Here is a 26,479-nt window from a genome sequence, read left to right on the forward strand (position 1 = left end):
ACTGTGACTTTCTGGGCCGGCGTGGCCTGGGGCCCTTTGTAGGGCGATACTGGAGCCCCAGCCCCGTCCCAGCTGCCCCGAGGGAGTTCCTGGCATGGGGTCGTGAGCAGAAGGGCCAGATTGAGACTGTGGGTTCCAGACCCCATGCACCCATTCACCTAGGTGGGCTCCCAACTGCTGTGCCTTAGTTTCCCCGTCCATAAGCAGGTGGGTCTGTGGTGGGGCCGGAGTTGTATAGCAGCGGCTCCCGTGAGCAAACGCACCATCAGCCCCCCTCCCCCCCACACACAGAGCATCCCAGGCCTCCCGTCAGCGGGATGTGGGCCTTCCCTCTCCTGCCTGCCCTACAGTGCCAGGGCTGCCGCGGGGCACAACCAAACCCCAGGTTCTAGTGCTTGGCTCCTGCCTGTGCGCCGTGTTGCTGCCAGCAAATCCCTTTGCCTTCTGGGCCTCTACTTTCTTGTCTGTGAAGTAGGCTAATACCCTGGTGGGCGCTGGCGGGCATGGCTCCCCCTTGTGCGGTGCGCCCAACCCTTGCAGCCATGGCCCAGCGTTTCAGACACAGTCACCCAGCTGATCCCATGGCCACCCCAGGCACAGACCAGACCACAGCCCCCACCCCGCTCTTGGCACCCCTGCCCATGAGGTCCCACATCACTGCCCAGCATCTGTGGCTGGGGTGCACCAACAAGGATGAAAAATGGCCTTTTCGACCCAACTCCAGACAGTAAGTGATGTGAGGCAGCTCCCAGCCCTGGGCCTCCTGCAGTCTGTTCACAGCTCCTTTTTTAGCTGAATCGCCTAACGGGGCACGTGTTGTACACCCCGGTGCAGCTTTTGCAGCAGGATAGAAGGTGAGCGCCTTGTGCCCTTCTCTGGAGGGGGACGGATACCCACGCGGGCAGGCAAGGCAGCCACTCTCGTCCCCGAAGGCCTTCCAAGGCAGCACCAATGAGCAGAATGTTTACTAAGCTGGAGCTGATGGGACCCACAAGGGGCCACAGGAAGCACAGACGTGTCCCGTGAGCGTGGCCAGTGCTCCTGGGCCACATGCATAAGGACAGGTGGCCCCGTGTTAGGTCATCTGGGTGCACACGTGCCACGCACCCACTGGGACACTTGGAGGACACCCTGGGGTAGAGCGTCCATTGGGAAGGACGCCCAGGCGCTCGCGTGAGACAGGCCTCCGAGCGAGCCTTGGCATGTCTGGGAACGTGCACACACATGGCAGGCCAGCTGGGCCTGCACACGCAGGCATGAGCCACAAGAACAGGCCCAGTGAAAACAGCCCACATCAAGGATTCGTGCCCCCTGAGAGTCCCTGGGTGTCCCCAGGGCACACAGCCCAGAGTGTGGCCTCAGCACTGACTGTCCAGCACCTCAGACCTTTCTGCCCCCACACTCAAGTGCGCTGCATAGAGTGTCCCGTGGCCTTCCCCCCCACACACAGACCACGGACCCTGCTGATTCTCTGGGTTGTCGCTGCTCTGGCTTTTGCAGGTAGCAGTGCCCTTCAAGAGCGAGTCTCAGGCTGGTGAGAAGCCAGGTCCTCCGTGGTCCCCAGGCAGCTTTGTAAGCAGGGCCTCCGTCGGTAGCATCCCAGACCATGCGCTGCAACGAGAGCAGAAACCCGGCCCAGGCCCAGAGCACCAGGCCATGTGCCACCTCTCAACCCTCTCTGACCCCTGGATCGAGCAGGGGCACCTGAGTGGGAAGCTGGGGGGAGGCAGAAGCAGAGCTGGGGGGCTTTCAGTGCCTTTCTCCATGGCAGGGCCCAGGGTAGCCTCTAGGCCCTCTCTGTCTCCATGGCAGGAGGAGGCTCCACAGTGAGTAGGAGGGACCCTGACCCTGCTCCCTGCCTCTCTCCTCCCCACTCCCCGTGGGCACCGCTGGGCCAGGTGCAGGCCCAGGTGCTAGAGCATCTGATGGGAGAAGTGGGCTCAGCGTCCAGGTCTCCCTGCCCGTGAATTTTTCATGCCTTTGTTTGAGAAATGGGAGACAGGCAACCTCCACTAAGCTCCACTGTGAGGCAGGAGTTAACGTTCACACTGAGAGAGGTTAAAGGTACATTTCTGTTGCTGCTCCGTGACCGTGTCGATTTGTGTCTCCCAATTCTGGAGGGTGAAAAGCAGCCCCCACCCAAGCAAATGGCTGCCCAGGTTTCTGGAAGAGGCCGGGGGTGGAGGCCAAGTTCCCCAGACCTCCTGTGCAGGTGCTCCTGGGGGAGCAGGGCACTGTCAGTGAGAAGTGTCTGTGTCCAGATCATGTGGGGGGCCAGATGCCTCCAAGAGCTGTTCAGGTGACAGGAGGGAAGAGGCTGAGGCAGATGAAGTGATGGTGGTGATGATGATGATAGTGAGGATGATGATGGTGAGGATGGTGGTGATGGTGGAGATGATGGTGGTGATGGGGGTGATGATGGTGATAGTGAGGGTGATGATGACAGTGAGGATAGTGGTGATGATGGAGTTGGTGAGGATGATGATGGTGATGATGATGCTGGTGATGGTGATGATGGTGGAGATGACGGTGGTGATGGTGAGGATGATGATGGTGAGGATGATGATGGTGGTGATGACGGTGATGATGGTGGAGATGACGGTGGTGATGGTGGTGATGATGATGGTGGTGATGACGGTGAGGATGGTGGTGATGATGGAGTTGGTGAGGATGGTGGTGATGATGGAGTTGGTGATGATGGTGGAGATGACGGTGGTGATGGGGGTGATGATGGTGATAGTGAGGGTGATGATGACAGTGAGGATGGTGGTGATGATGGAGTTGGTGAGGATGATGATGGTGATGATGATGCTGGTGATGGTGATGATGGTGGAGATGACGGTGGTGATGGTGAGGATGATGATGGTGAGGATGATGATGGTGGTGATGACAGTGATGATGGTGGAGATGACGGTGGTGATGGTGGTGATGATGATGGTGGTGATGACGGTGAGGATGGTGGTGATGATGGAGTTGGTGATGATGGTGATGATGGTGGAGATGACGGTGGTGATGGTGGTGATGATGATGGTGGTGATGACGGTGAGGATGGTGGTGATGATGGAGTTGGTGAGGATGGTGGTGATGATGGAGTTGGTGATGATGGTGGAGACGACGGTGGTGATGGTGGAGTTGGTGGGGATGATGATGGTAGCAGCGATTGTGATGAAGTGACCCTCATGCCGTATGTCATGCTGACTACATACCCAGCACTGTCCTAGTGCTTTGCATATATTAACTCATTAAAGCTGCACAAAAGCCTGTTGTCTGTGTTACAGAAGCATAAACTGAGGCAGGAGAGGTCAAGGGGCTTGCCCAGGGCTGCATGGCGTGGGTGGCAGCACAGCATCCCAGTGGACGTCTGCTCCAGTGCCCTCATTTTGGCCTCCCCACTGTAGCCAGCACATCCCCACATCCCCCTGGGGCCTAGAGCCTGTCCTTGGCTCTGCGGGCTCCCTGCTTGGACCCCCCTCCACCCACACACCAGGGTTACACCCACCAGGGCCACGCTCAGCCCGTGAAGGTCACCTCGCTCAAGCGGCTCCTGCAAGACAGACGTGGCTCTTTTTCCCTCCTTGCCCTGATTAATTGCCTCATTCAGTCCCGACTCTATTGCAGTTAAACATTAATTCAGTAGGACTTAATAACGTGAATTCATTTACGACGTGGCCTGTGCTGGCTGACAAGGGTGTGCTGTTTGGTTAATTATAGGATCCATGCGCTCGCTGGAAAGCACCCTCACCCCTCCTTGATTGTCGGGTCATTAAGCTCTCACTGTGACACCAAAAGCTGTGGGGAGAGGTGTGAAGCAGCCCGGCCTGGGGGGTTCTGGCGCCCGAGGCGAGGCCCAACCTTCCCAGCCGTTTGATGGGACTGTGGTTTCCCACGCAAGGGCTCCACGAGGGCTCCCAGTGCTAGTCAGGCAGGAAGAGGCCCTGCTGGGGGCCTCTGGCGGCTCTGCCAGCAGCTTGGCTGCTCATACCAGCTGCATATAGGGGCTCCTGGCCCCCACAGGACCCCTCCCGTGGGCATGACCCCCTGGCCCCCACTCCTTCTCTGCCAGCAAAGAGCCTCTGGCACGCAGGACTCCCACGGCCAAGTTTGGTCCCAGCTCCGCGGGACAGGACAGGACACCCCCCATGTTGTGCTGTGTCCCAGCCCCTCACCTCTCCAGTATCATTGGGCACACTCCCCTCCTTGCCTTGGGGTCCGCCTCCTCCTGCATTTCAGCCACTCTGCCTTCTCCCTGCCCCCCTGCAAGCCGGTCGTGAAGGACTGACCTGGCCTCTTATCATTGTGGGGCTGGGACGCATCCCTTCTGCCATCTGTGCAAGGACACCCCCTGGAGGGCTCTGTCCAGGCCCAGCAGGGGGTCCACGGGGCTGTGGGGGTGGGAAGCTTGTTAGCCTCCGAAGATGCCCATCCCCCAGGCTCGCTCCCAGCTGCAGTGGGTGGCTGGTAAAGCACGGGGCCCGTCGCCCTCACATGTGGCCCGGGAGGTTTACTTTCAGCGGTAGAGTTCATCTGACACGACGTGTTGTAATTGCGGTTGCTAGGAAGGGATTATTTTTCTTTATATTCTTTTAGGGGGAAAATTGCCGTGGTTTCTAGAAGAGCAGTCGTTCTTTTTAAAGCTCTGCCTACTGGAAATGGAAAACAAAGATTTGTTTGCACGATGACCAACCTTTCTTTAACCTGCTCAGCTAACACGTTGGGAGGCTTATACCCAGGTGGCACGCGAGGCCCGGGTGCCCGTGGCCATAGCCTGGCCTGACCCCCTTGTTTGTCCGAGGGATCCAAGCCCCGCTCTGCCCCTTCAGTAGAGCTGGGGCTGTTAGGGCTGGGCTTCCGTGTCCCTGCCCGGAGGGCACCCTTGATCCCGCCCCCAGGTCCCCATCTGGCCCACCACCCAGGAGTACAAGCCCCTCAGCTGTCACCTCTGACCTCCCACCTGGAGAGTCCAGAATGCGGGAGAAGGCCCGAGGGGGTCCCAGGGTAGCGGCTCTGTCCCAGGACGGGGGGTGAAGCTGCTCTACATGTAGCCTGGGGTGAGGAGGGGGCTTTGTGGCTCCCGCCGGGCCCCAGGGCCTGCCCTGGGGCAGGTGCACCTGCCTGGCTTAGCTGCTCCTTCGCCTCCCCTCGGCCTGGCCCGCCCCACACAGCCCTTCACCGAGGGCCTCCCTGGTGCTCCGGCCTCCACATCCCCCCCGGGCCCCCCCACGAACCCCTGCCGTGCCACAGGGTGCTACGGGTGCTGACTGTCCTGTCTCTCTCCCCCCGCAGTGTGACAGCGAGAGCGAAGGGGACGACAAGGTAAGCCCCCACACCTCCTCCCGAGACCTCCACCCACGGGGGCGCAGGACAGGTGGCCTCCCCACACGTCCAGGCCCCGTCTCTGCCAGGGCTCCTGGGGATGGGGGGCACTGTGGGCCGAGCGGGGGCCATGCTCTGGGTAAGTGCCGCCCCCGCTTTCCAGGCTGGGAGCCATAAACATCCCCAGAAAACAGACTTGCGCTAATAGCAGCCGCACGTTTGCACCTCCTGATTACCCTCCTTTCCAGGAACAATGAGGTTCCCATTAACTCAGGATTTATGCACTTGGAGGGTCTAGCTCAGGAAAAACCACAGCACAGGCCTCCTCGGGGCCCTCGGTCCTGGTCCTCTGCTGGCCCCTGTGTCCTGTGGGGAGCAGGGAAGAGGCCGCCCCGAGCTCTCGGCACAGCGGCTATCTGTGGAGCACCTACTGTGCGCTGAGCTCTGTGTAGGCGAAGGCAGCGGGGGGCGGAGACCCTGAGAAGCGGCAGGAGTGAGACGGCCGGGCTTGGATACCGGCTCGCTCTCTGCTCGTCCCGAGGCCCCGGGGGGCAGGAGCTGTGACTCCGCGACATATCCTGGGACCCCAAGGCCTAGAGAGGGTAAGGAGCCTGCCCGAGGCCACACAGCTGGCCCCCACAGTCCTCTGGACTACGTGAACCGTGCCACTGGGAAGACTGGTAGCTGGTGATAAGGCTGTGGGTGGTGGCCGCGCCGAGGGGAGGTGCCGAGTGGGTGAGGGCACGGCTTTCCAGGCCGGGGGACAGGATGTGCCCCAGGCTTGTCAGGAGGCAGGCCAAAGGGTCAGCTGCACACTGGCTTCTAGTCCCGGAGTGAAGTCCCATCGGGAGGTCTGTGCAGTGCGTGACCATGGTTCTCGCTCACCTGCTGTGTCCTGGCCTGTGTTGGACAGGCGCTGTCCAAGGTGTGGACAGCCGGACAGCCCCTCTCCGCAGACGTACGTGAGCAAGCGTGGAAAGGGCTGGTAAGCTGCCTGGCAGGACAGGCCTGTGGAGGATGCGGGGGTCCAGGTGACCAGCCTCGGAGCCTGGGGGAGGTGGGACAGGAAGGGCCAGGGGTCATCCGTGTGGGCGGGAGCGGCATGGACGGTTGAGGCCTGAGCCCCTGGGTATCCAAGGCCACCTGGCCCAAAAATCCTGCGTGGGGTCTTTGCTGGTCTCCGGACCATTTGGGGAATGAACGCCACTGTCTGGGTCCTGGGGCAGAGGAGCTCAGCCAGCGGCCCGGGCACCTCTGCAGAGCGGTGCTCCTCAGTCTCCCTAGTGAAGGGCCTGGGGACGGGGCTGGGCTGGCGCCTCGCCTCCCGCACCTCCTTTATCTGAAACCACCTTGCAGGGAGCATTCTCTGAAGCCAGTGGCGGCTCGGAGGGGCTCAGAGGAAGGGGTTTCTGAGGCCCTGAGACTGCTGGCTGCCCCCGCCTAGGGCCCCTGGCCTTCTTCCACAGAAGAAGCCAAGCTGCTTCCTTCCGGGTGTCGGAGTCCTGACTCTGCCTCCAGGTCGCACCACGCCTAGAATCACTGCCCCCTCCTCTTGGGCAGCCAGAGGGTTGGCCCCAGCCCTCCAGGGTCCTTGCAGGCCCTGACCTATTTCTCCCTCTATCTCTGAGCCCATGCCTGCTACAAGAGTGGGGACTCTGGGTGGTGGAGACTGGGCAGCAGGAAAGGGCAGGCCCCAGGGCGCAGCTCTGACTGCCCCGCTGCTGAAGTGGCCATCGATGCCCCTGGACCAGGCGGCAGGCCACTGCCAGGGGCTAGCAAGAGGCTGTAGCTGCGGCCTCCTCGGCACTCACACCTAGCGGGGAGCCCGCAGGCCAGTCCTGAGCAACGCTTGAGGACCGGCCCAGCCTGGCCGAGGGACGGGGGCAGGTGCGGTCGGGAGGGTGTGGGCTGAGAGCCCACTCTGGACAGGTGCAGGCCAGGGTCTGGAACTCATGATTCTTGTTTTTCTGGCAATTCCCATGTGCAGCCCGAGGGAAGAACCCCTGCCCTGGAGAGTTTTAGGAGGGCAGAAGCCTGTGTCCCTGAGCCCCCTGCCCGGAGTGCCTGGCTGGGGTCTCTTTTGGGGCACACTTTTCCGCTGTGCCAGGTGCAGCCACACGGCCCAGACCCCCCTTCAGACTGCCACTGGGGCTCGTAGCTGCGGGTCCTGGGAAGGAAGGCTGTGGCCAGAGTTAGCCTTCTCCCACCTGTGTGCTGGGCCCCAGCCATGGCCACGGTGAGCCATCTGCACGGGTGATGTGGTGGCCCCGCCGGCCTAGGACAGCCCCTGGCTCCACGGCAGGGCAGGTGGGAGGCCATGCCACCCCCATCCCCAGCTTCAGTGAGGCCAGAGCCAGGGGCCCCAGTGTCCCCACCTGTTCATGGGCGATGGAGACCCCCCCCCTTTGGGCCACCGTGAGCTCTGAGTCAGTTAGCGCAGGGTGAAGCCACTGTGAGCTCCTGTTTGTGGGTGGACATTGCCTTGAGGTCGGAGAGAGCCGGACTGTGCTTCAGAAAGCCCCTGGGCTGGAGAGCCAGGAAAAGGGCATAGGCCTCCTCCCTGGTCACCTGGGTCTTCTGTGACACTGGCGTGTGTCCCTGGGCAGCTTGGGATGGAGGCCAGAGGCCAGGCCGAGAGCCCATGCAACTGACCGTGGGGCAGCATGGGCTGGGTCGGTGCGCGCTCGGGCTGCGCCCCAGAGCTGTTTGATTGTGGGGCGGGCTGCCTGGAGCAATCAATGGCTCCCTGCAGGAGAATTTGCCAGGCACCACGGGTGGGTCATGCCTGGTCAGCACTGGCTGGGTCATGGTGCCTCACCAGGCTCTGCGTGGCCACCTGCGCTGCGGGTCTGGTTGCTGTAGCGGCCCCCCGCCCCCGCCCTCTGCTTCTCATCTGGTCACACACAGCCCCTCTGCTCATCTGCTCACAGATCTGCCCCCATCAGATGCAGAGACCCATAGTGCCTGCACAGTCAACTTCCAACCCTCAGCCCTGGCTTCCAAGGTGCAGATGCCAACTCTCTCCCACACGGCCCCACGGTGGTTAGGACCTGCATTTGGCTGCTGTGATGGAAAGTGGAATTAACTGCCTTAATAGAGGGGTTTGTATTTGTCACCTAGAAGCCCAGGTGTGGGCCCTCCAGGCTGGCATGGCCTGTCTGTGGCCATCCTTGGTATATGGCTTCCTTCCACACCCCCTTGGCCCATGAAGGCAGCTGTAGCACCAGCCATCTCATCTGCATCTCACCTCCCCACACCACTGATCATGCAGAATGACTGATCACCTGCATGGTGAGCCAGGGATAATGTTGGTGCAAAATGTCCAGTGGGGGCCAGAGCAGAGTCAAAGAGGGAGGGAAAGAGCATGAGTTCAGAGGGCTACATTATATAAATCATAGTAGGAAGCTCAGATTTGTTCCAAGTGCAGTGGGGAACCGCTGTCCCAAGAGGTCCCTGTCCCTCTGGGCTACATGGGGACACTAATTACGCACCGTGTGAGGTTGGACAGCAAGAGAGACCCAAGTTCCTTCTGCCTCCCTCTAGCCAGGCTGGGTTCCCGGGCGGCGGGTAACTTCCTCCCAGCCCATCGAGAAGCAGGTGCAGCCCAGAGGGTTGCAGTGCCCGCTCACCCAGAGCTGCCATCCCTCCTGTCCTCCCCACCCCAGTCCAGCTGACCCGCCACGGGACAGGGCCTCCTCCCAGGAGCCTCTGCGCTCTGCAGCTCCCCACCACCTTCCTCCAGGGGCACAGCCGGGTGAGCTTTTTCGCCCCTTCCAGGAGGAGCTGGTCAGGGGAGGAAGGCCACGTGTCTCCACAGTATTTGCAGGATGGCAAAGCGCTGGTTTTACAGAGCTGTAAGAACATGGGAGCGAGAGAAAGAGGCGTCCCCCTGCAGCACGCCCTCCCCTGGGACCTGGCCGCGGGATGCTTCCCAGACCCTCGCTCAGCCCTGGGGCACTCGTGCGCTACACAGAGTTGGAAGGAGCTCCCCTTGTCCCGTCCCTTGCTGCACAGTGGGCTGGAGATGGCAAGGCTACTCTAGACCTTTGGTGAGGCAGCTGGACACGCAGCTTGGGCAGCTCGGGGCCCTGGGTCCGTCCGCACTGACTGAACGCGTGTGCTGGGTGCTGCGGCAAGTGTGGCTGGCTGGTCGTCCCCTGGGAGCTCTCCTCCCGGACGGAGGCTCAGGCTCCCTCTCTTCCAGCCAGGGCGCTCCTCCCACACCTGCCCCGGTCTGAGGTCAGATGTACCTGCATCTTCTATGGCTCCCTCACTGCTCCGCCGCCGGGCTCCTGCCAGCCCACCCACCCTTCACCCACTGGCCTCGGGCTCTGCCCCTGGCTCCGGGCGCAGACACACTGGGGATGATCCACGTCCAAGACACAGACGCACAGAGACCAGCAGGCCTCTGTCTACCCTGCAGCAGCCCTGGAGGCTGGGGCAGAGACGGCCAGCTAGGAAGACCTCTCTGTCGCTGCCTCTCCTGGAAGAGCAGGCCTCACCCCGTGGGCGCCCCATGCCGGGCTCTGCAAGCCCCCAACCTGCCCCCCCCCCCCATGCTGCTCTGGGCGCTGGCTGCTGGCGGGGAAGGGAGCCTGTGCTGCCAGAAGGCTCGGGAGCCAGGCAACCAGATGGCCCCTCCACAAGGCTGCGGTTGGTGTCTAACTGCTTTTTTATTGGAAAAATATGGGGTGAAAAATTGTGTGGGGCTCATTAGGCAGCCTCCTGGGCCTGGACTGGCTGCAGTCTGTCCCAGTGGCCCGACCAGGTGGCTGGTTGGCTAGCGCTCCCCCCGGTGGCCGCAGCGCTCCCTCGAGGGAGGTCTGTCTGTCTGGCCCATCTGTGGGATCCCCTGTGAGGACGTACCCCCAGCCCTGGCCTCTGCCAGCTCGAGCAGCAGGACCAGGAATGGGGCCGCAGGCAGCTGGCCAGCCGGGAGGGCCCGGGGTCCCCTGTGGGCATCGGCACTTCCACGGCCGGCCCATACCCTCTGGGCTTCATTTTCCTCTCCCTAAATGGGAGTCCTAGAGGTGCCTGTGGTCTGGGGTGCAGGCGAGAACTCCAGGGGCTGGGGGGAGCATCTGGCTCCCAGGAAGCAGGTTGGGGGCTGCCCGAAATGAGGCGAGTGGGCGGTCGCTCCCCTTGCCCCCTCTGTGCCCTGTGTCTGCAGTGAACACACACTCTGGCCCAGGCTCCTTGATGCCTGATTGGGGTCCTCCTGCACCTCTGTTTGCTCTCTGAAATGAGGCTCCTGAGGTCCCCCTGCTAGATCCCTGTGAACTGTGAGGAGAGGGCTAGCAGACCACACAGCAGCCCAGAGTTGGAGCTCCCTGCCCTGCAGCAGTAACCCTTCAGTTGCTGGACCCTGTAGGATCCTGGGTCAAGGACGGCTGATGCCATGGCAGCGCCCAGTGTGTGTCCTGGGGGGCTGGGGCCTTCTGAGGACGTGCAGGAAGTCCTGCTGGCCCCTGGAGCCCCCTGCTCACAGTGGGCTTCCCCCGCGTGTCTCTCCTGGACCCACTCCTGGGAACAGCTGCCCAGAAGTCTGTGGGAGGCTCTCCTGTCCCCTCGTCCGACGTCCTGCCTCTGCAGGCCAGTTGCTTTGGGGACGATGGTGCGGGGAGCCGCTGCTCCCCAGGCACGGCCTTAGAGGAGCACAGCCCAGGTGCAGGGAGTGCCTCGCGGGCGTGTGTGGAAATGACGCCAGCCACCCCTCTGAGCCATGCGCTTTGGCCTAGGGATGCTGAGCCCAGAGTGTGTCTTCCCATGGGTCTGTCCAAGGCAGGGCCTCGGGTCCAGACAGACACTGGGTGTGGTAGGTAGGTCCTAGCGAGGACCATCAGCTCACCTGGCCCCAGATAACCCTACAGGCGTCCAGTGATACGCTCCCCAGGATTGGAAGCCCCGGGGAGGGTCAGGCTATGGCATCCCAGCAGAGGGGGTGCAGCCTGGGCCCCCAGTGCAAGGGTGGGGGTGGGATTAGCACCTGCTGTGATAAATTGTCACAAACTCAGTGGCTTAAAACAGCTCAAGTTTTACAGTTCTGGAGGTCACGAGTCTGGAATGGGTGTCACGGGGCCCAGATCAAGGTGTCAGCCTCGCTGGTCCCTTTGGGAGGCTCCAGGGAGAACACTTGCTACCTTTCAGCTTCCTGGGCTCTGGGGCCTCTCCTCACAGCTTCTCTGACCCTGACCCTCCTCCTCCCTCTTGTAAGGACCCTTGTGGTCACACGGGGTCCACTGGGGCCCTCCGGGCTCATTGCCTCCTCGAGAGCTCCTTCACTGTGTCTGTAAATCCCTGGGCCCCGTAAGGTGATGGATTAGGGCACGGGTGTCATGGGGACCATTGTTCTCCTGCCGTAGTGGGGCAGTAATGCCCCGGTCTCAGGCCACGGCACACGGCAGACAGTGCTTTCTAGGACCAGGGGCCCAGAAGATGCAGGTCAGGGGAGGGAGGGGTGGGAGGCCAGGATGCTTTGGGCTGCAAGAGCCTGAGTGAATTGGAGCCTGGGGACGGCAGACCGGAGGGGACGATGGGTTTCCCCTGTGCTGGGATCCTGCAGCTGCAGGGCGCCTCGGGGCCCCGCTGATCTTGCCCGGCCTTCCCCCACGCTCGAGAGCGCGTTCGCATGGCCTTGCCTCTGTGGGTGCTCACAGAGCCCAGCTGGAGCTGGTGGGGGCAGATGTTGGTGGGAGGGGCTGCTGTGTTCAGAAAGCAGGGGTGCTGGGGTCACACCGCCTGCACGCGGGGCAGGACTGGCTGCCCCTTTCCAGCTCAGTAGACGTGACACCCCAGAAGATGCGGGGGCCGTCTGTCCCTCCTGCCCACCACCCTCTGGCCCTTCCAGAACTAGCGGAGCAGGACAGGGGTTGTGGGCCTGGGGCAGCCCCCGTGTCCACCCCCCTGCAGGTCGTACCAGGCCTGACTGGGGTGGGGGGCTTACAGAGAGGCGGTCTGTCAGGCTGCTCCCCTGCGGGCCTGCTCCCCTCTGTGCCCAGAGGGCTCACAGCCCCTCAGACCCCACCTGCCCTGCTAACCTCACGGGCCTCGCAGGGCTGGGGGCTCCCAGGCCTAGTGAAGGCTTTTGGGTGGGGGTCCTTACCTCCAGGGCAGGTGGGGGCAGGGTGGGAACCCCAGGGTCTTTCAGGGCCAGGCATAGGCTACGCACACATAAGCAAGCCAGATGCTCTGAGATGCAGTGAGAGCCTGAGGACAAGTGGGGTGGGTTGGGCAGGGGTCCAAGGGGGGTCGAGACGCCCCACCCTGACCCCCAGGTGCCGAGCCTCTCTCCCTGCTCCACCAGCTCAGTACCAGAGCCCCAGGTGGTCCAAGCACCCACACCCACCCTGGCCCCACCACAGGCCTCTGCCCTTCGGAGGTCCCCCGGCAGGACCTGGGGTGACTGTCCCACCTAGCCCCACCCCACCCCTGGGGGCCTGCAGCCCCCCACCCCCAGAGGGGAAGGGCTACCTGCCCTTCCAGGCGAGGCCTGCCTGCCACCTCCGTAAGAGTGCTGGGCCACCACGGGAGCCTTAGAGACAGACGTGCCTTCCCGCCCGCACACGTGTGTTCACACCACACAGTGCCGTTACACATACCTACGCTCTGTGTGCACACTCACGGGCACCCCTCAGCCCTCTCCTCAGAAAGCCCGGTGGGGCTCATGGCTTCTGCTCCGGACGCCAGCTGAGGACCCCTCCCCCCGGGACGGGCTGCTCAGGGCGCCTGCCCTGCCTCACTGGACCTGAGTCCAGGTCAGGCCGCTGACCCAACAGGAACGTATTCTCCCGTGGTTCTGGGGCCAGGAGTCCAGAAAGCAGGGCGTGCTTTCCCTCGAGCCTCGAGGGGAGGGTTCTTCCTGCCTCGTCCACCTCGTCCAGATGTCCCTGGCTCGTGGCTGCATCCTGCCCATCTCTGCCTACGTTGTCATGTGGCTTCTCTGTGACTCCTCCTGGGGGGACAGAGTCCTTGGATTTAGGGCCACCCTGATCTAGGATGATTTCACTTCAAGATCCTTGTCTCTCTCTTTTGAGAGAGAAAGGAGGGGAAGGGAGGGGGGCAGAGAATCCCAGACGGGCTCCACACCCAGCACAGGGCTGGATGCAGGGCTTGATCTCACGACCCTGAGATCATGACATGAGCCAAAATCAGGAGTCGCCACCCAGGCGACCCGAGATCCTTCTCTTCGTCACCCCTGCAGAGACCCTAATCCCACATACGGTCACGTTCTGAGGTTCCGGGTGGACGTGTCTTTTGGGGCCACCACTCAGCCAGTGCGGCAGGCTGCCCCGTCCTGCTCGTGTCCGCCTCCTGGACGGCAAGGGCCACATGGCAGCCACGGCCATGGCATTGAGGACGGCCCCGCCTCCTCTGGGGCCTGCAGCCTTCAGAGCCCTGTAGCTCAGCTCTCCCGGTGCCCGGTGCTGTCAGACCCTCCCTCCCAGGCTTTCCGCAGCCTTTCCCGCGTCTTTGGCAGGTCTCTACTTCCTCGCAGGCTTTCCCGCGTCTTTGGCAGGTCTCTACTTCCTCTCGTACGTAGCTGTTCGCGCTGAATTTGCATTTCCTGGTCGGGGAGGAGGCAGCGCTGGCTGGAAGAGCAGGGTCTGATTTCACCCTCTGTCAGCCCATTAGTGGGGTTTGTGGGTCTTTCTGGTCTCGCTTCCCACCCAACGCTGGGTGCCGATTAGCAAGGACCCACCCTGGACCCTGCCCCACACCCTGGCCTCAGCTGAGCCCGCCAGTCCACCCCCGTGGGGACCTTCCATGGGAGGCCACGCTCCCAACACGGCCGGGAGAACCAAGGCCAGGAGCAGGGCCCGTGCTGGGCAGTGAGGCACGGGAGGGCACCCTGGCACCTCCCTGAGCCCCCCAGCCACACTGGTGTCCTCCCACAGGGCCCTGTCCTTGGTCTCCCACAGGCCTTCCTCATCTGCACACTCTGCGTCCACTTACCCCAGAGAGGCAGCCCGGGCAGGGGGGCAGGCACCTCCCCTGGGGTGCTGCCCGGGTGACAGACAGTTACATCCTGGTCTGATGAGCGTGGGTTCCTCTGGAAGCCCTGTGCTCCCTGGCCGCTGCCTTCCCCCTCCTCTTAGTCTGCCCCTCTGCTTCCTTCCGGATTTCATACCTTGTCAGATCTTTCATGTCATGCTGCCTGCCTTTCTACACACAGAGACAGACCTGCCCTGGGTTCCCCCAGCTGGGGGGATGCCGTGCACAGAAGACTGTCTCGAGGACTATCAGTGCCTGACGGTGGCCTTGGGAACCATGTTGGACATGAAGACAGGCTTCCCCTGGGCTGGGGCTGCTCCCCCTTTGGACGGCGCATCTCCAGGCGTCTCCTGCCGGTGCTTGGACTGGCCCAGCAGAACCATTCGGCCCCCACCTGCTGTCCCCACCCCCATCGGCTCTGCCAGGGGTAGGGTCTCCAGCCAGCTGGGGGAGCATGGGTGCAGCCTGGCCACCAGCCTGGGTCTGTCCTCTGTAAAAGGCACAACAATAGAACGCGCTTGGGGGGGCCGTGAGAATTCAGAGCTCAGTTAGTGAGGAATACCCGACTTGGTGTACATTGCCCCCCGGGAGGGTGGGACCTGCCCAGGGTACGAAGAAAGGACAGAGCTGGGACTCCCCCCGGGCCTGTGTACGCTGTTGGCCCCTCCCCCTGCTCCTTCCATACGGGCCCTTCTAGGCCTCAGCATCAAGCCCATGGTGGACAAGAGGGACAGCAGGGCTCCGTGCAGGCCCCTGGCTGACCTCCCCCTGCAGAGCTCCCAGCTCCTGTAACCACTGCCACCCGCCACTGTACTGGAACAGTCCCATCTCCTTCACAGGAGAGGCCCCACCACCGTGCTGCCTGGCTTGTCCCAGCTGCTCCCAGCTAGGCCCATTGCTCCCCACCCCCCACCCCAGCCTTATGGTGGGTCCTACAGAGAGGGTCTTAAAGACTTTCTCTCTCTCCTGCTTAAACCTGGAGCCACTTCCTCTTGCTCAACACAAACACCCAAGCTCCCTCGAGGCCCTGCCAGGTTGCTCCCACCTCAGGACCTTTGCACGGGCTGTTAGCCATCTTCCCCAGAGTTCCCCTCAGCTTGGTCCTGCTCAGAGGCCCCGGCTGGAAGGGCTTCCCTGACTGTCGCTCCGAGCAGCACACCATCACTTTGCCCATCCTCACGGCCGTTCCTCCCACCCCACTTGCATTTGTCTTGCCTGTTTCCCCATGTGTTTGCTGGCGGCTCCTAAAAGGCTGTAAGCAGGACCCAGGCCTGCTGAGGGCCATTTGTGCGCTGACAGCCCCCCAAGGGCTGGTCTTTCTGCACTCCATCCCCTCATCGGAGTCCTGGATACAGACGTGGGGGCTTCCTGTGGCTGCGGCGACCAACCACCACAAACCTGGTGGCTGCCGGCCACCAGACTCGTCTCACTGTCCTGTTTCCACCGGCTTCGGTCAGGGCGGGGCCGGGCTTGTCCCGCTGGGGCTGCAGGGGAGAATCTGTTCCCTGCCTCTTCCAGCTCCAGTAGACGCCCACACTCCTAGCTCCCGGCCCTTCCTGTCTCCACAGCCAGCAGACTGGCGTCTTCCCATCTCCTTCCCCTGGTGAGGACCTGTGATTACACTGCCCCCCGTCCCCATCATCTGCCTATCTCAAGGTCGGCTGGTTACTAGCAACCTTAATTCCATTCTGCCATGTAGGTAACTACTCAGACTCCTGGGATTAGGTCACCTGCATGACCCTCGTTCCCCGTTGCTGCCAGAAGCCTTGGAGCCAGGGCTGTGTGCAGGAGCTCATAACCCTACACGGTGCATGTGGCAGGTGAGGAGCCCAAGACAGTCACCTGTGAGGCAGAGCCTCCTCCCCAGCCCCCGATTTTCCCAGTACGTCTGGCCTCTGCTGCCTTCCCAGAGGAAGAGCATGTCTTGGCTAAGCCCATAGAAACCGCAGTCATACTGCTGGGGTTCAAATCCCAGCTCTGCCGCAAAACAGCTGCACCATCCCAGATGGATCACCTCTCAAGTCTCTACCTCCATTTTCTCATCAATACAATAGGGGTGACGGGGCGTCCCCAAAGGATGTAAGCATGAGGGCCCCATGATTTCCCAGTATTAGGGCGTATAGCATGACGTCTGACACGCAGCAGGTGCTGGCTGTCTTGATGGCAGGAAACAGCAGGACTTGGGGGAACGGTGTTAATTTGCCAGGAGAAGGGAATACATGTATTTGGTAAATAATTCAAGCAGAACAAAAGGACTTAAGGTCCCCACCACGAGTGGCGCTGTTAGCCGTTTCTTCCGGAGCCTTGCAGATTACCTGTGTCCTTTGCAAATGTGTTCATTCGTGTATATTTAGCCAGCGCGTGGGATCCTGGAGCTGGTAACCAAGAGTCTCTCTGAATGGCTACGCAGCACACTCCCCAGTGTAGACCCGGCCACTGATTCTCGCAGCCTGGAGCAGGTGGTTGCAGGTTCTGAACCTGGCCTTCTAAGCCAGGGGTCCCTGGACTGCCCACCACGGCTGACCTCCTGGTGCCCCCGAGCGTGTGTTGTGCGTGGATTGCCTCACAGCGCGTTTCCTGACGAGAAGCTGTGCCGCTGGCGTCCTGGGGCCCCGCCTGTGCGCTCTGGAATGGAGAGGCCTGTTGCTGCGGGTGCACCTAAGGGCTGCCTGGGTGCCTGGCTCAGTGTCCGCACGTGCGGGCATTCGCAAGGGGCAGTGGTTCGCCTGGATCTGCAGTGGGCTTCCTCCCGCCCAGCAGCCAGGAGGCTCCGGCGCGCGTGCCCGCAGTAGCCGTTTGCGCTTGCAGTAACTGATTGGACCCTTCCCCACCGTGCATCCCCGTTTCGCAGATGGTGAAACCGAGCCTCAGGGAGGGCGGGGCTTACATCGTACGTATGTACAAGCACTGTCATCTTTCCTCGCCGCTCGGTGACTCAGTTTCCCCCTCTGTAAACTGGGCTTAGGAGCCGTGCATAACTTGTTGCGAGTCGGAGGGGGTCGGGCCCATAAAGCGCTCAGCACAGCGGGCGCTGCGAGCGCTGACCTCGTGGTGGAGAGGGAATAACCAGGTTCCGACCGGCCTACGGCCCCGCGCGGGCAGATCCGCGCCTCGGGGCTGGATTAGTCGGGCCTGTCCGCGCCCCGCCCCCGCCCCGCCCGCCCGCGCTCTCGCCGCCGCCTGCGCGCCCGCCAGCAGTACGCCCGCCGCCGCCGCCGCCTTGTCCGGCCCTCGCCGCGCCCGACGGCGCCAGGGGCCCCGCGCGCCCCGAGAGCCACCCAGAGCGCGCCGAGGCGGCGCGGCCGGCATGCGCGTCCCCGGCCCGGGCTCCGGCTAGGCAGGGCGCGCCGGGAGAGGGGCCACCTCGAAGGGCAGAGGTGGCGGGGGCCCGCGCTCCGCCGCCCGCGTCCATGCCGCCCGGCTCCGGTTCCGGCTCCGGCCCCGGCCCCGGCCCGAGGACTAGCGGCAATTGCCTGCAGAGCGCGTCAGACCCGGGGCGCCCGCGCGGTGAGTGCGCGCTGGTGGCTCCGGGGAGGGATTCGGGACTTCGGGGGCCGGGTACAAGAGAGCAGCCGCCCCCTCCAGAGGAGCGGGGCTCAGGAGAGGCCCCCGGCGCTCTGCCCACCGCGTCCCTCCCGGGAGCCAGGCGCGCGGAGACCCCGTGTCTCTCCAGCTGCGTCCCCGCGGCCCACGTGGCGGCCGGCGGGCGGGGGTGCATCCCTGCACAGGGGCCCGGGCCTTGGCCAGGGTACTGAGGGGCCCGCGGCGGAGGCGGGGCCGGGCGTCTTGGGGGACGCGCGCTTTTGTCTGCGCCCCGGCGGGGGCTCGGCCACCCCGCTTCCCGGCGCACTCCGCGCTCACCTGCCCGGAGTTGGAGTTCTTTGTCTGGGGCGGGGCGCGGCCGGCGGAGGCTGTGCCGCGTATCCGAGCGGAGGCTGCCCCGCGGGTCGGGTCCTCGAAGACAAAGCGCGCGGTGACCTCCGCCCGCGGCCAGGATTGGGCACCCCAGGGGAGTTAGTGCCGGTCATGACATTCTCCCTCCCGGGCGTGCCCCCTCCACCAAGACCGTGAACCTGCAGCCTGGGCACCTCCCACCTGTGTTTTCGCCCGGGAGTGACCCCTTTCTTCCGCCCCCACGCTGGCTCAGTGCCAGGTTTAGAGACGATGTGGCTGCTTGGGTCACATCCCAGTAGATGGTCTTCGGGAAGTTGTTTGCACAGGTCTGGTGGCTGCACTGGGGCTGCCCCCCTCCCCCCCCCGGGTCAGCTGGCCAGCTCCCGACCCCTGCCCCTGGAAGGGAAGGAGCCAAGGGACTGTGCTAGGCGAGCTCCAGCAGGAGCAGTCTCTTTGCGTGCCCTGGGAAAGGGGCTGGCCCGCGGGCGCGTCCCCGCAGCGGACTGAGGATGCCTGCCCCGTCTGTTCAGAGCCTTCCTAGGTGGGTATGGCTGCGCCTGGCCAGATGTCCCGGCCCCTCACTGTGGTCCAGGAACCTCCCCGGACCCCTGCAAGGATTCGGATCCTTCCACTTCCCCAAGCAAACTTGAACTTGGGCCCTCTGTGGCCGTGGGGGTGGGGGGACCAGATGGACCTGGGAAAGTGCCTTCCTTCCTGCCTTTGCCAGGCTGGCATCCAGGGTGGGGAGTGGTGGGGAAGACACTCCCCCCTCACCCCCTCCACTGTTCCCCTAGAATTTCCAAGTGCCTGGGGCGCCACCTCCTGGCCCCTGCTCAAGCCCCAGGCCTTGAACTGAACGGTGGGGCCTTAGGTGAGCCTGCTCCCCCTCCCCCCAGGCTGGGACCAGGAGGAGTCATGCCCCACAGAACACAGGCGCTTTCTCATTGCCGCTTCTCCGCGTTCCTTTCTGATACCGCCTTTTTCAGATGGGAATGCCGTGTCAGAACAGGGGGCTCCCACCGGGTTGGGGCTTGGCTCCCCACCCCCGCAGCTGCCCTTTCCCCGCCTGGACTCCCCCCGATGGTTGTGGCCGCTGAAGCATCCGGGCCTTGAGCTCGTTCATTTGCGCTGCCGAGAGGTAAGGCGCCCTCTGGCAGTGGCGCTGAGCTGGGACCCTCGAGGCTGCTTGCGCAGTTGGCACCGTCCCCGCGGCCCACAGGGCCTGTCAGCGCAGGAGATGATGAAGACCTTACGGGGCGCTCGTTAGAGGAAGCAGCTGGCACACAGCGGCTCCTCTCCTGTGGCCGTGCCCACACGCGTCCAGAGCAGCCGAGAGGCAGCCAAGCAAGAAGAGACCTTCAGACCTGTGCCGGCACCTGGTGGCCGGGAGCGGGTGGGGGGGGCAGCTGGGTCAGGGTCAGGACCCACACGGGCCTCTCATAGCCTTCCAGGATCGGAGGGAAGGTCAGATTGCAGTAGGGTCGCTGGGAGGACGCTGGAGTGCTTGAGTCGGGGGCGACATGTTCCGATTTGGATTTAAAACAGACTCTTGGCTTCGTGGAGAATTCACCTGTGGGCGTGTTAACGAGCCCAGGTCATAATGATGACAATAGGGCTGTCACACAGGCACTGCAGGGTGGTCCTGGGGTCATGGTGAGGGTCCAGTCCAGGGAGAATTGGGGTCACAGGGCAGGCCCTGGGAGGGTGGTGACGCGTGCGCCATCAGGCAGGGTATGGTGTGGGGGTGCAGCGGTCATCGCTCCTGGCAGATTTGGGGCCGAGCCTGCTGGAGTGAGCTGTCCTCCTCCTGGTCCTGGGCATCGTCACTTTGCAGACAGACAGACTGGGGGCCTGGCCCCGAGGGGCAGATGGTGCTGGCTGTGTCTGGAACCAGAGTCTGGGCTGCAGTGCCCCCTCCCCCACCAGGGCTGACAGCCTGCCCCACCCTGCCCCTGCAGACCCCCCAGCTCAGGTGGACCCCTCATCCCCATGGGGTCTCCTGGGGGTGAGGTGGTAATCCAGAGACTCTAACAGCCACTACTCACCATGTAGAATGTGCCCGAAAAAACAAACTGGCAAGGAAACAAACTCAGGAGAGAAGAGGTCACGGCCGTGGTGCCCCCGTGTGGGGGTGCAGCGTGTCCCACCCGGCTGGTAGTGGGTGAGAAGGTCACACACAGCCTCCACGGTCTGGCAGATCCGGCAGGAAGGACCCCTCCATGCACGGCTGTCCACGCTCACTCAGACACGGGGGAGAGTGCAGTCTGTGCACCCACCTTCCCCGCCTGGAGCCTCCTGCGTCTGAGGCCCACCTTGGGTCATGTTCACCTGTCAGGGGTCCTTCCCCCAGGCCTCCGTGAGCACCCTGAGATCACGTGGCATGAGGACCCACAGCCTGCCTGCCGGGGCCCGGCTCCTGGGGCACCGGGCTGTGTTCTGGGGGCTGTGTTACCACCTCTTTCGTTCCTGGTCCTGGGTTTGGGGACATGATCAGAAAAAGCTAACCCCATTCCAGTGTGATTGCAAAGTCGTGCAGTGACAGGCTCTGTCCTGCGTTTATGGTCTGTCTTTCACATTTACACCACCGGTCAGTCTGGAATTATTCTGATAGAGGGAGCAGCTTCCCCTTTGCCGAGCGGCCAGCTCCCATCACACACCGTTTCCCCACAGATGAGTGGCGTGCAGCCTGGGTCATGCACAGACCTGGGTCAGGAGCGCATCTTGTCACTGGCTCCCCCCCGCTGTCACTTACGTGCAGTAAGGTGCTGCCCTTTCGAGTATGCAGCGTGATGCACTTTGACAGATGCCTACGACTGTGTTTCCACCAGCACCGTCAGAGAACGCTTTCATCACCCCGGAAAGGTCCCTCGTGTTTTCTTTTAATTTGTGTAAATGTGGTAAGATGCACCCAACAAAGCTTGAGTAATCTTAACCATTTCTAAGCACACAGTGAAGAGGCATTAGGCACGTTCACAGTGCTGTGCGGCCGGCGCCTCCGTCCACCTGCAGACTCCACCTGGCACACCCCTAGCACCCCGCCCCGGCGCCCCGTCTACTCGGAATCTGACTTCTCAGATACGTGGGATCCTCCAGTGTCTGTCCCGTTCTGGCCTCTCTCGCCACCGGGTCCTCAAGGTCCATCCAGGGAGTGTCAGGTGTCAGGATTTCTTTCCTTTTTAAGGCTGAGTAGTGTCCCTTGTGCGTATGGACCATTTTGTTCCTCCATACGCCCGCCGATGGACTTGGGGCCATGCCCGCTTCTCGGCTCCTGTGAGTCATGCTGCCGTGCCTGTGAGCGCACAAACATTTGTTGGACACTCTGCTCTCAGTTTTGGGGAGCACGTATCCAGGAGTGGGATTGCTGCCATCACGTGGTCTTTCCACGTCCAACCTTGTGAGGACCCTGTGGACCGTTGTCCACACCTTCTCGCCAGCAGTGCTCGAGGTCGCCAGCTTCTCTGCACCCTCGCTGGCACCTGCTGCTGCCTGGCTTTGACGGTGGCTGTCCTCACGGCAGAGTCCTCATGCTCTTTGGTGCCTGGTCCCCCGCCACCCCCCCATGGCAACTCCTGGCCGCTTTCTCCACCGGGAAGCCCAGCACAGGACCTCTACACACATGAGAGGCAGTGGTCCTGGGGCCAGGGGACATGAGGGCTGGGGCAATGGCTGAAGAACTCACGGTTGCATTTTGGGGTGATGAAAATGTCCCAACCCTGACTGAGGTGACAGTTGCTCCCAGCTGCGAATACACTAAAACCACTGAATTGTACGCCTTTGACAGGTAAATTGTATGGCCTGTGAATTACAGCTCAGTGAAGCTGTTTTTAAAAAGTCAACTAGTGGGGCGCCTGGCTGGCTCGGTTGGTGGAGCACACGACTCTTGATCTCAGGGCTGTGAGTTCGAGCCCCATGTTGGGTGTAGAGATTACTTAAAAATAAAACTTAAAAAAAAAAAAACCATCAAAAGAAAGGTCTACTCAGGAAAGTCTAATGGAGCTCCTTCCGTGAGCTGTGGCAGAGTCCTCCACGCAGGGCCACGTCCTCACCCTGACGTCCCGCCACCTTGCGTGCATGTGGGCGTCTACACAGGAGAGAGGCTGAGAGGTGGGGTCCATCAGAAATCACGTGGACACTCGGCACCTCGTCACAGCCGTGGTCCCAGGTCTGTGACTCGGACCAAAGCATGGCAGGTGCCGTCCTGCAGCCTGTTCAGTCCCAAGCGCTTCTCCACCCTCCAGCACCAGGCCCAGCGGAGTCCTCGGCTTCCTGGGGCAGGCTCTGCCAAGATGCACCTGAGTTCCCAAGTCCCAGTCCGTCTCCCCCCCCGCCCCCCCGCCCCGGCAGGGCCACACTGAAGCCCCACATCTCTGCTGAGCATCCTCGATTCCCTGATCGTGGGCTGTGTGACCTGTGTGCCCACTTGCTTGCAGCAGGCCTGGGCATGGTCACCCTCCCGGGTGGCGGCTATGAACACAGGAGAACACCAGGCCAGGCAGCCCTCACATGCACAAAACCTGTCCAGACCTGTGTCCTAGGGGCAGGGGTAGAAGCCAAGTTCACCCCCAGGCCCTTCATCCCCTCTGGTTTCTGACCGTCCTCTCTGTCTTCTAGGCATCTGTGGGCTCTGAGAAGCTCTTTGCCCCGGCAGCCGATAAAGGTAAGCGTGTCCCTTGGCCTCACCTCCTAGCCTCTAGGAAAGGACAGGACACATTCCAGAAGTCATCATGGGAAGGGATGGCGGGCCTTTTGGGCAAGAGAGTGGGCTCCAGGTTATGCTCTATCATGGGTCAGGTTCTGGATGCAGAGCCTGAGGCAGGGGTTATGTGCTGTGATTTACAGCCCCCCAGCAAAAGCTACAAGGAAAGCAGAAGTCAGGAGCAATGGTTCCCAAAGTGGGGTTCCTGCCCCTTCCCAGGGACTGTTCGCAAGACATGTTCCCAGACCCTCCCCAGGCTCATGGGGTCGGCTGCTCTGAGGACAACTGGCAGCTTGTGGTCTAGCACCTGCTGAGGCATCCTGCAGCTGTGTGGGCTGGCTGCCAGAGCCAGCACTGCGTACGTGGCTAGCATTGCCATGAAGGGACTAGATCCCTGCAGCAGCCCCACCACCTGGCTGGCGGCCCCCACACGAGTACCACAGGCACATGCTGCCAGAAAGCTCTCCTGGCCAGCACTGCTCTAGAGAGTGAGTCCCCCAGCACAGAGGAGGGGCCCTTTGGCTTGGAAGGCTCTGTCTAGATAGAACTGGACGCAACAGGCCTTGCAGCACAGGTGGGGGCCTGCAGTGACCAGTCCCAGTGGCCTGGGAGCAGGGCATGGTCTCCCCCTGCTTCAGGTGGAGAAGTCTCGTCCTCAGATCAAAGCATTTCAGCAAAGCGTACACATGCTGGACAGAGTCAGGGTAGGGGAGGCCGGACAGGTCTCGGGAGAGAGGCACACTCTGCTGGCATCCCACAGAGTGTGACACAGAACCATTGTCTTTTCAACAAATAATCACAAACCGTATGGCTCAAAATGGATGGCACTTACCCTCTCAACAGTCTGGAGACCAGAAATCTGAAATGAAGGTGTTGGCAAGGCCACACTCCAAAAACTCTAAGGGATGTTCCTTCCTTCCTCTTCCACTCCTGGGTGTCCCTGGACTTGTAGCCATGTCCCTCCCACCTCCCATGGCTGCCTCCTTTTGTCTTAGAAGGACATCCATCACTGGGTTTGGGGTCCACCCTGTTCCAGACTGGTGTCATCTCAAAATTCTTAGCTTGATGACATCTGCAAACACCCTTTTTCCAAATTAGGCCACATTCACAGGTGCTAAGGATTGCAGTTTGGACATGGCTTTTTGGCACAGTTCAGCCCACTACCAGGTCCACTCACGTGCGCAGGCAGAGCTTGGGAAACGAGTCAGGGCTCTGCAGTGCCCAGGGAGGTTCATAGCAGGGGTAATCACTGGTAGTGCCCATGCTTCCCCAGTGAGGGGAGAGGCTGCAGGAGGGCTGGGGCCCTGGCGGCACACCAGCTCTGCCCAGCCCACACCCGCCTCTTTCCATCCTTGTGGCTGCTCTTACTTTGCAAGGGGCTGGAGGAGATAGAGGAGAGGCAGAAGAGAGGTCAGACGCCAGGCCAGCACCCCTTGGCAGCTGTGAGTGAGTGGGTAGAGATGGTGCCATGAGCCATCAGGCCTCAGTCCCCAGTCTCATGGCAGTGGTGGTGGTCGTGGCCTCCTCCCTGGTTCTGTCCCTGAGCCAACAGATGCAGGCTGGTGGCTACAGGGGGCCGTGTCACCCTAGAGGAGACAGAAGGAGCCATTTCCTGCTGCCAGGGGAGGAGACTTCCCAGAGGGTCAGCAGAGTCCTCTGGGTCTCACTGCTGGCCTGGGTCTCATGGCCCTGCAGCTGCAGGCTTCTTGCTGCACTCAGCATGGCAGGTGCCTGCGTGGGCCCCAGGAGGAAGTGAAATCTGCCAGCAGGCCAAACAGGGAGACCGCAATCAGGAACCTGAATCCCCACTCCTGGGAACCCGGCCATTGTCCGCTGGAGACAGAGCCTCCTCTGGCCTGGACACGTGCCCTCTGCCTAGCCTGCTCTGGGTACTCCTTACCCACCTGACCTCTGGGCATGTGACCTGAGACACTGCCTGGAAAGGAGGGTTTGGGATGAGTACGCAGAAGGTCAAGTCCTGAGCACACAGGCACGGCTCCAAGGGGGGACAGTCTCAGCTGATGAGGGACAGTGCGTGTGGCGAGGGTGGGGGACGACCTGCATTCTGGCAGTGTGGCGAGCAGCAACGTCGTCCCACCAGGTTCCAGCCGGGCCAGCCCTGTGGAGAGGCTCCCCCAGGCCGCGGGTCCCCTGGGTGGTTTCAGAAAGAAAGCAGGCCACTAGCGCGTTGCTCAGCGACAAGGGCGACAGTGAAGGTGTGGCCGAGGGGGAGGCAGTGGCAGGAAGCGCCTGTCCACGCGGGCGACAGGTTCGGAGCCAGCACCCTGCGTGAGCCGAGTCTGCGCTGCACTTTGCCGCCCTTCCGTGAAGTGGGGTCGCTGCGGGCTCTCTGGGCCGGCAGCCCTCCCCAGTCCTGGCCCGTGTGGCCTGGGTGGGGGCTCAGCCCTGAGTCCGGCCCCGCTCACTCCGGCCCTCTCTCCGCAGGCCCCACGCTGGGCGAGGAGGCCGAGGCCAAGGCCGGGGCGCCGCCCAAAGTCTCGGGCCTGGAGCGCAGCCGCGAGCTGAGCGCCGAGCCGCCCTTCCTGCCCACGGTGCGCAGCCCCGCGCCCCCCGCCGGCCCTGCGCCAGGCGCCCCGGCCAGCCAGCCGGTCAAGAAGGAAGCCCCCGCCCTGCCCCGCCTCACCCCGCAGCCGCCGCACGCGCCCCCGCAGCCCCGCGCCCCGCTCCCGACGCACGTGCCTCTGCCCCTGGGCGCCTTCGCGGGCCACGGCCAGGCTGCGCCCAACGGCCTGCACAGCCTCAGGTGGGAGGGGAGGGGCGGGGCTGCACCGCCGCGGGGGCGGGGCTGCGGGGAGGCCCGCCCCCCCGGCACTGAGCCCCGCTCCCCGCAGCAGGAGCAGCAGCGCCAGCAGCAGCGCCAGCCTCGGGCTCGCGAAGCACGCGTCCCTGTCGCCTCTCGGGCCGGGCCCCCACCTGTCTACCTCACACTTGGCGCTCCGCTCGCAGGCCCAGCACCAGCACCACGCGGCGGCCATGTTCGCCGCCCCCCCGACACTGCCCCCGCCCCCGGCGCTGCCGGCCAACAGCCTGGTCGTCCCAGGACACCCTGCCGGTAGGTGCTGGCTGGGGCCGGGCCACTGTCCCCCTCCACTCTGGGATCCTCCGTCTGGGTCGGTGGGAGGGACTTGGTCTCCCCAGCGAAGGGGTGCGGGCTCCTGAGGCAAAGCCCGCCCCACCTGCTCCCGACCCCAGGGGCTGATGGCAGGGCCCTGGCCCCGCAGGCTGCCTTTCCCAAGGGGGTCCCACTGCCTGGTGCAGAGGAAGCTTCCTGCCTCGGCCTGGGTTGTGCACGTGCATGCAGGCGCACGAGTGCCCCCTGTGTGCACACGGAAACAGACGCGGCCCCTGCTCCATCCTGAGCCCTTGCCAGGCCCGGCAGGGAAGGGGGACCTGGGGCGGCTCCGCTGCTGTGCCAGCAAAGGCTTCTGGGGCCTGCTGTGACCCTTGCAGTCCCTCATCCCCAGTGTGTCTGGGACGAGGGCCTCGGGCCCTTCGTGGGGGTGTGCAGAGCTCAGTCCTGGAGAACAGGCTTTCCCGGTGAGCGGCGGCAGCCTGGCTTCTCCC

The 26,479-nt window shown here is 62.9% G+C and overlaps 1 protein-coding gene across 13 annotated transcripts in view; it reads left to right on the plus strand.

Annotated features, from left to right (window-relative positions):
* Positions 1-26,479, plus strand: part of FBRSL1 (fibrosin like 1) — an 84,426-nt gene that overhangs the window by 47,440 nt on the left and 10,507 nt on the right. For 8 of the 13 annotated variants that reach the window (XM_045815713.2, XM_045815716.2, XM_087857459.1 and 5 more), the window contains exons 5-8: positions 5,284-5,313; positions 22,810-22,855; positions 25,340-25,658; positions 25,747-25,967. In XM_045815713.2, the coding sequence (XP_045671669.1) occupies positions 5,284-5,313; positions 22,810-22,855; positions 25,340-25,658; positions 25,747-25,967 (616 nt within the window). The remainder of the gene's footprint in view (positions 1-5,283; positions 5,314-22,809; positions 22,856-25,339; positions 25,659-25,746; positions 25,968-26,479) is intronic. The other 5 variants (XM_045815712.2, XM_045815717.2, XM_045815718.2 and 2 more) reach the window with 3 other exon arrangements.

This window comes from Ursus americanus, chromosome 30 (genome assembly GCF_024610735.1).
Source record: "Ursus americanus isolate L20-20 chromosome 30, mUrsAme1.1.p, whole genome shotgun sequence".
NCBI lineage: Eukaryota > Metazoa > Chordata > Mammalia > Carnivora > Ursidae > Ursus > Ursus americanus.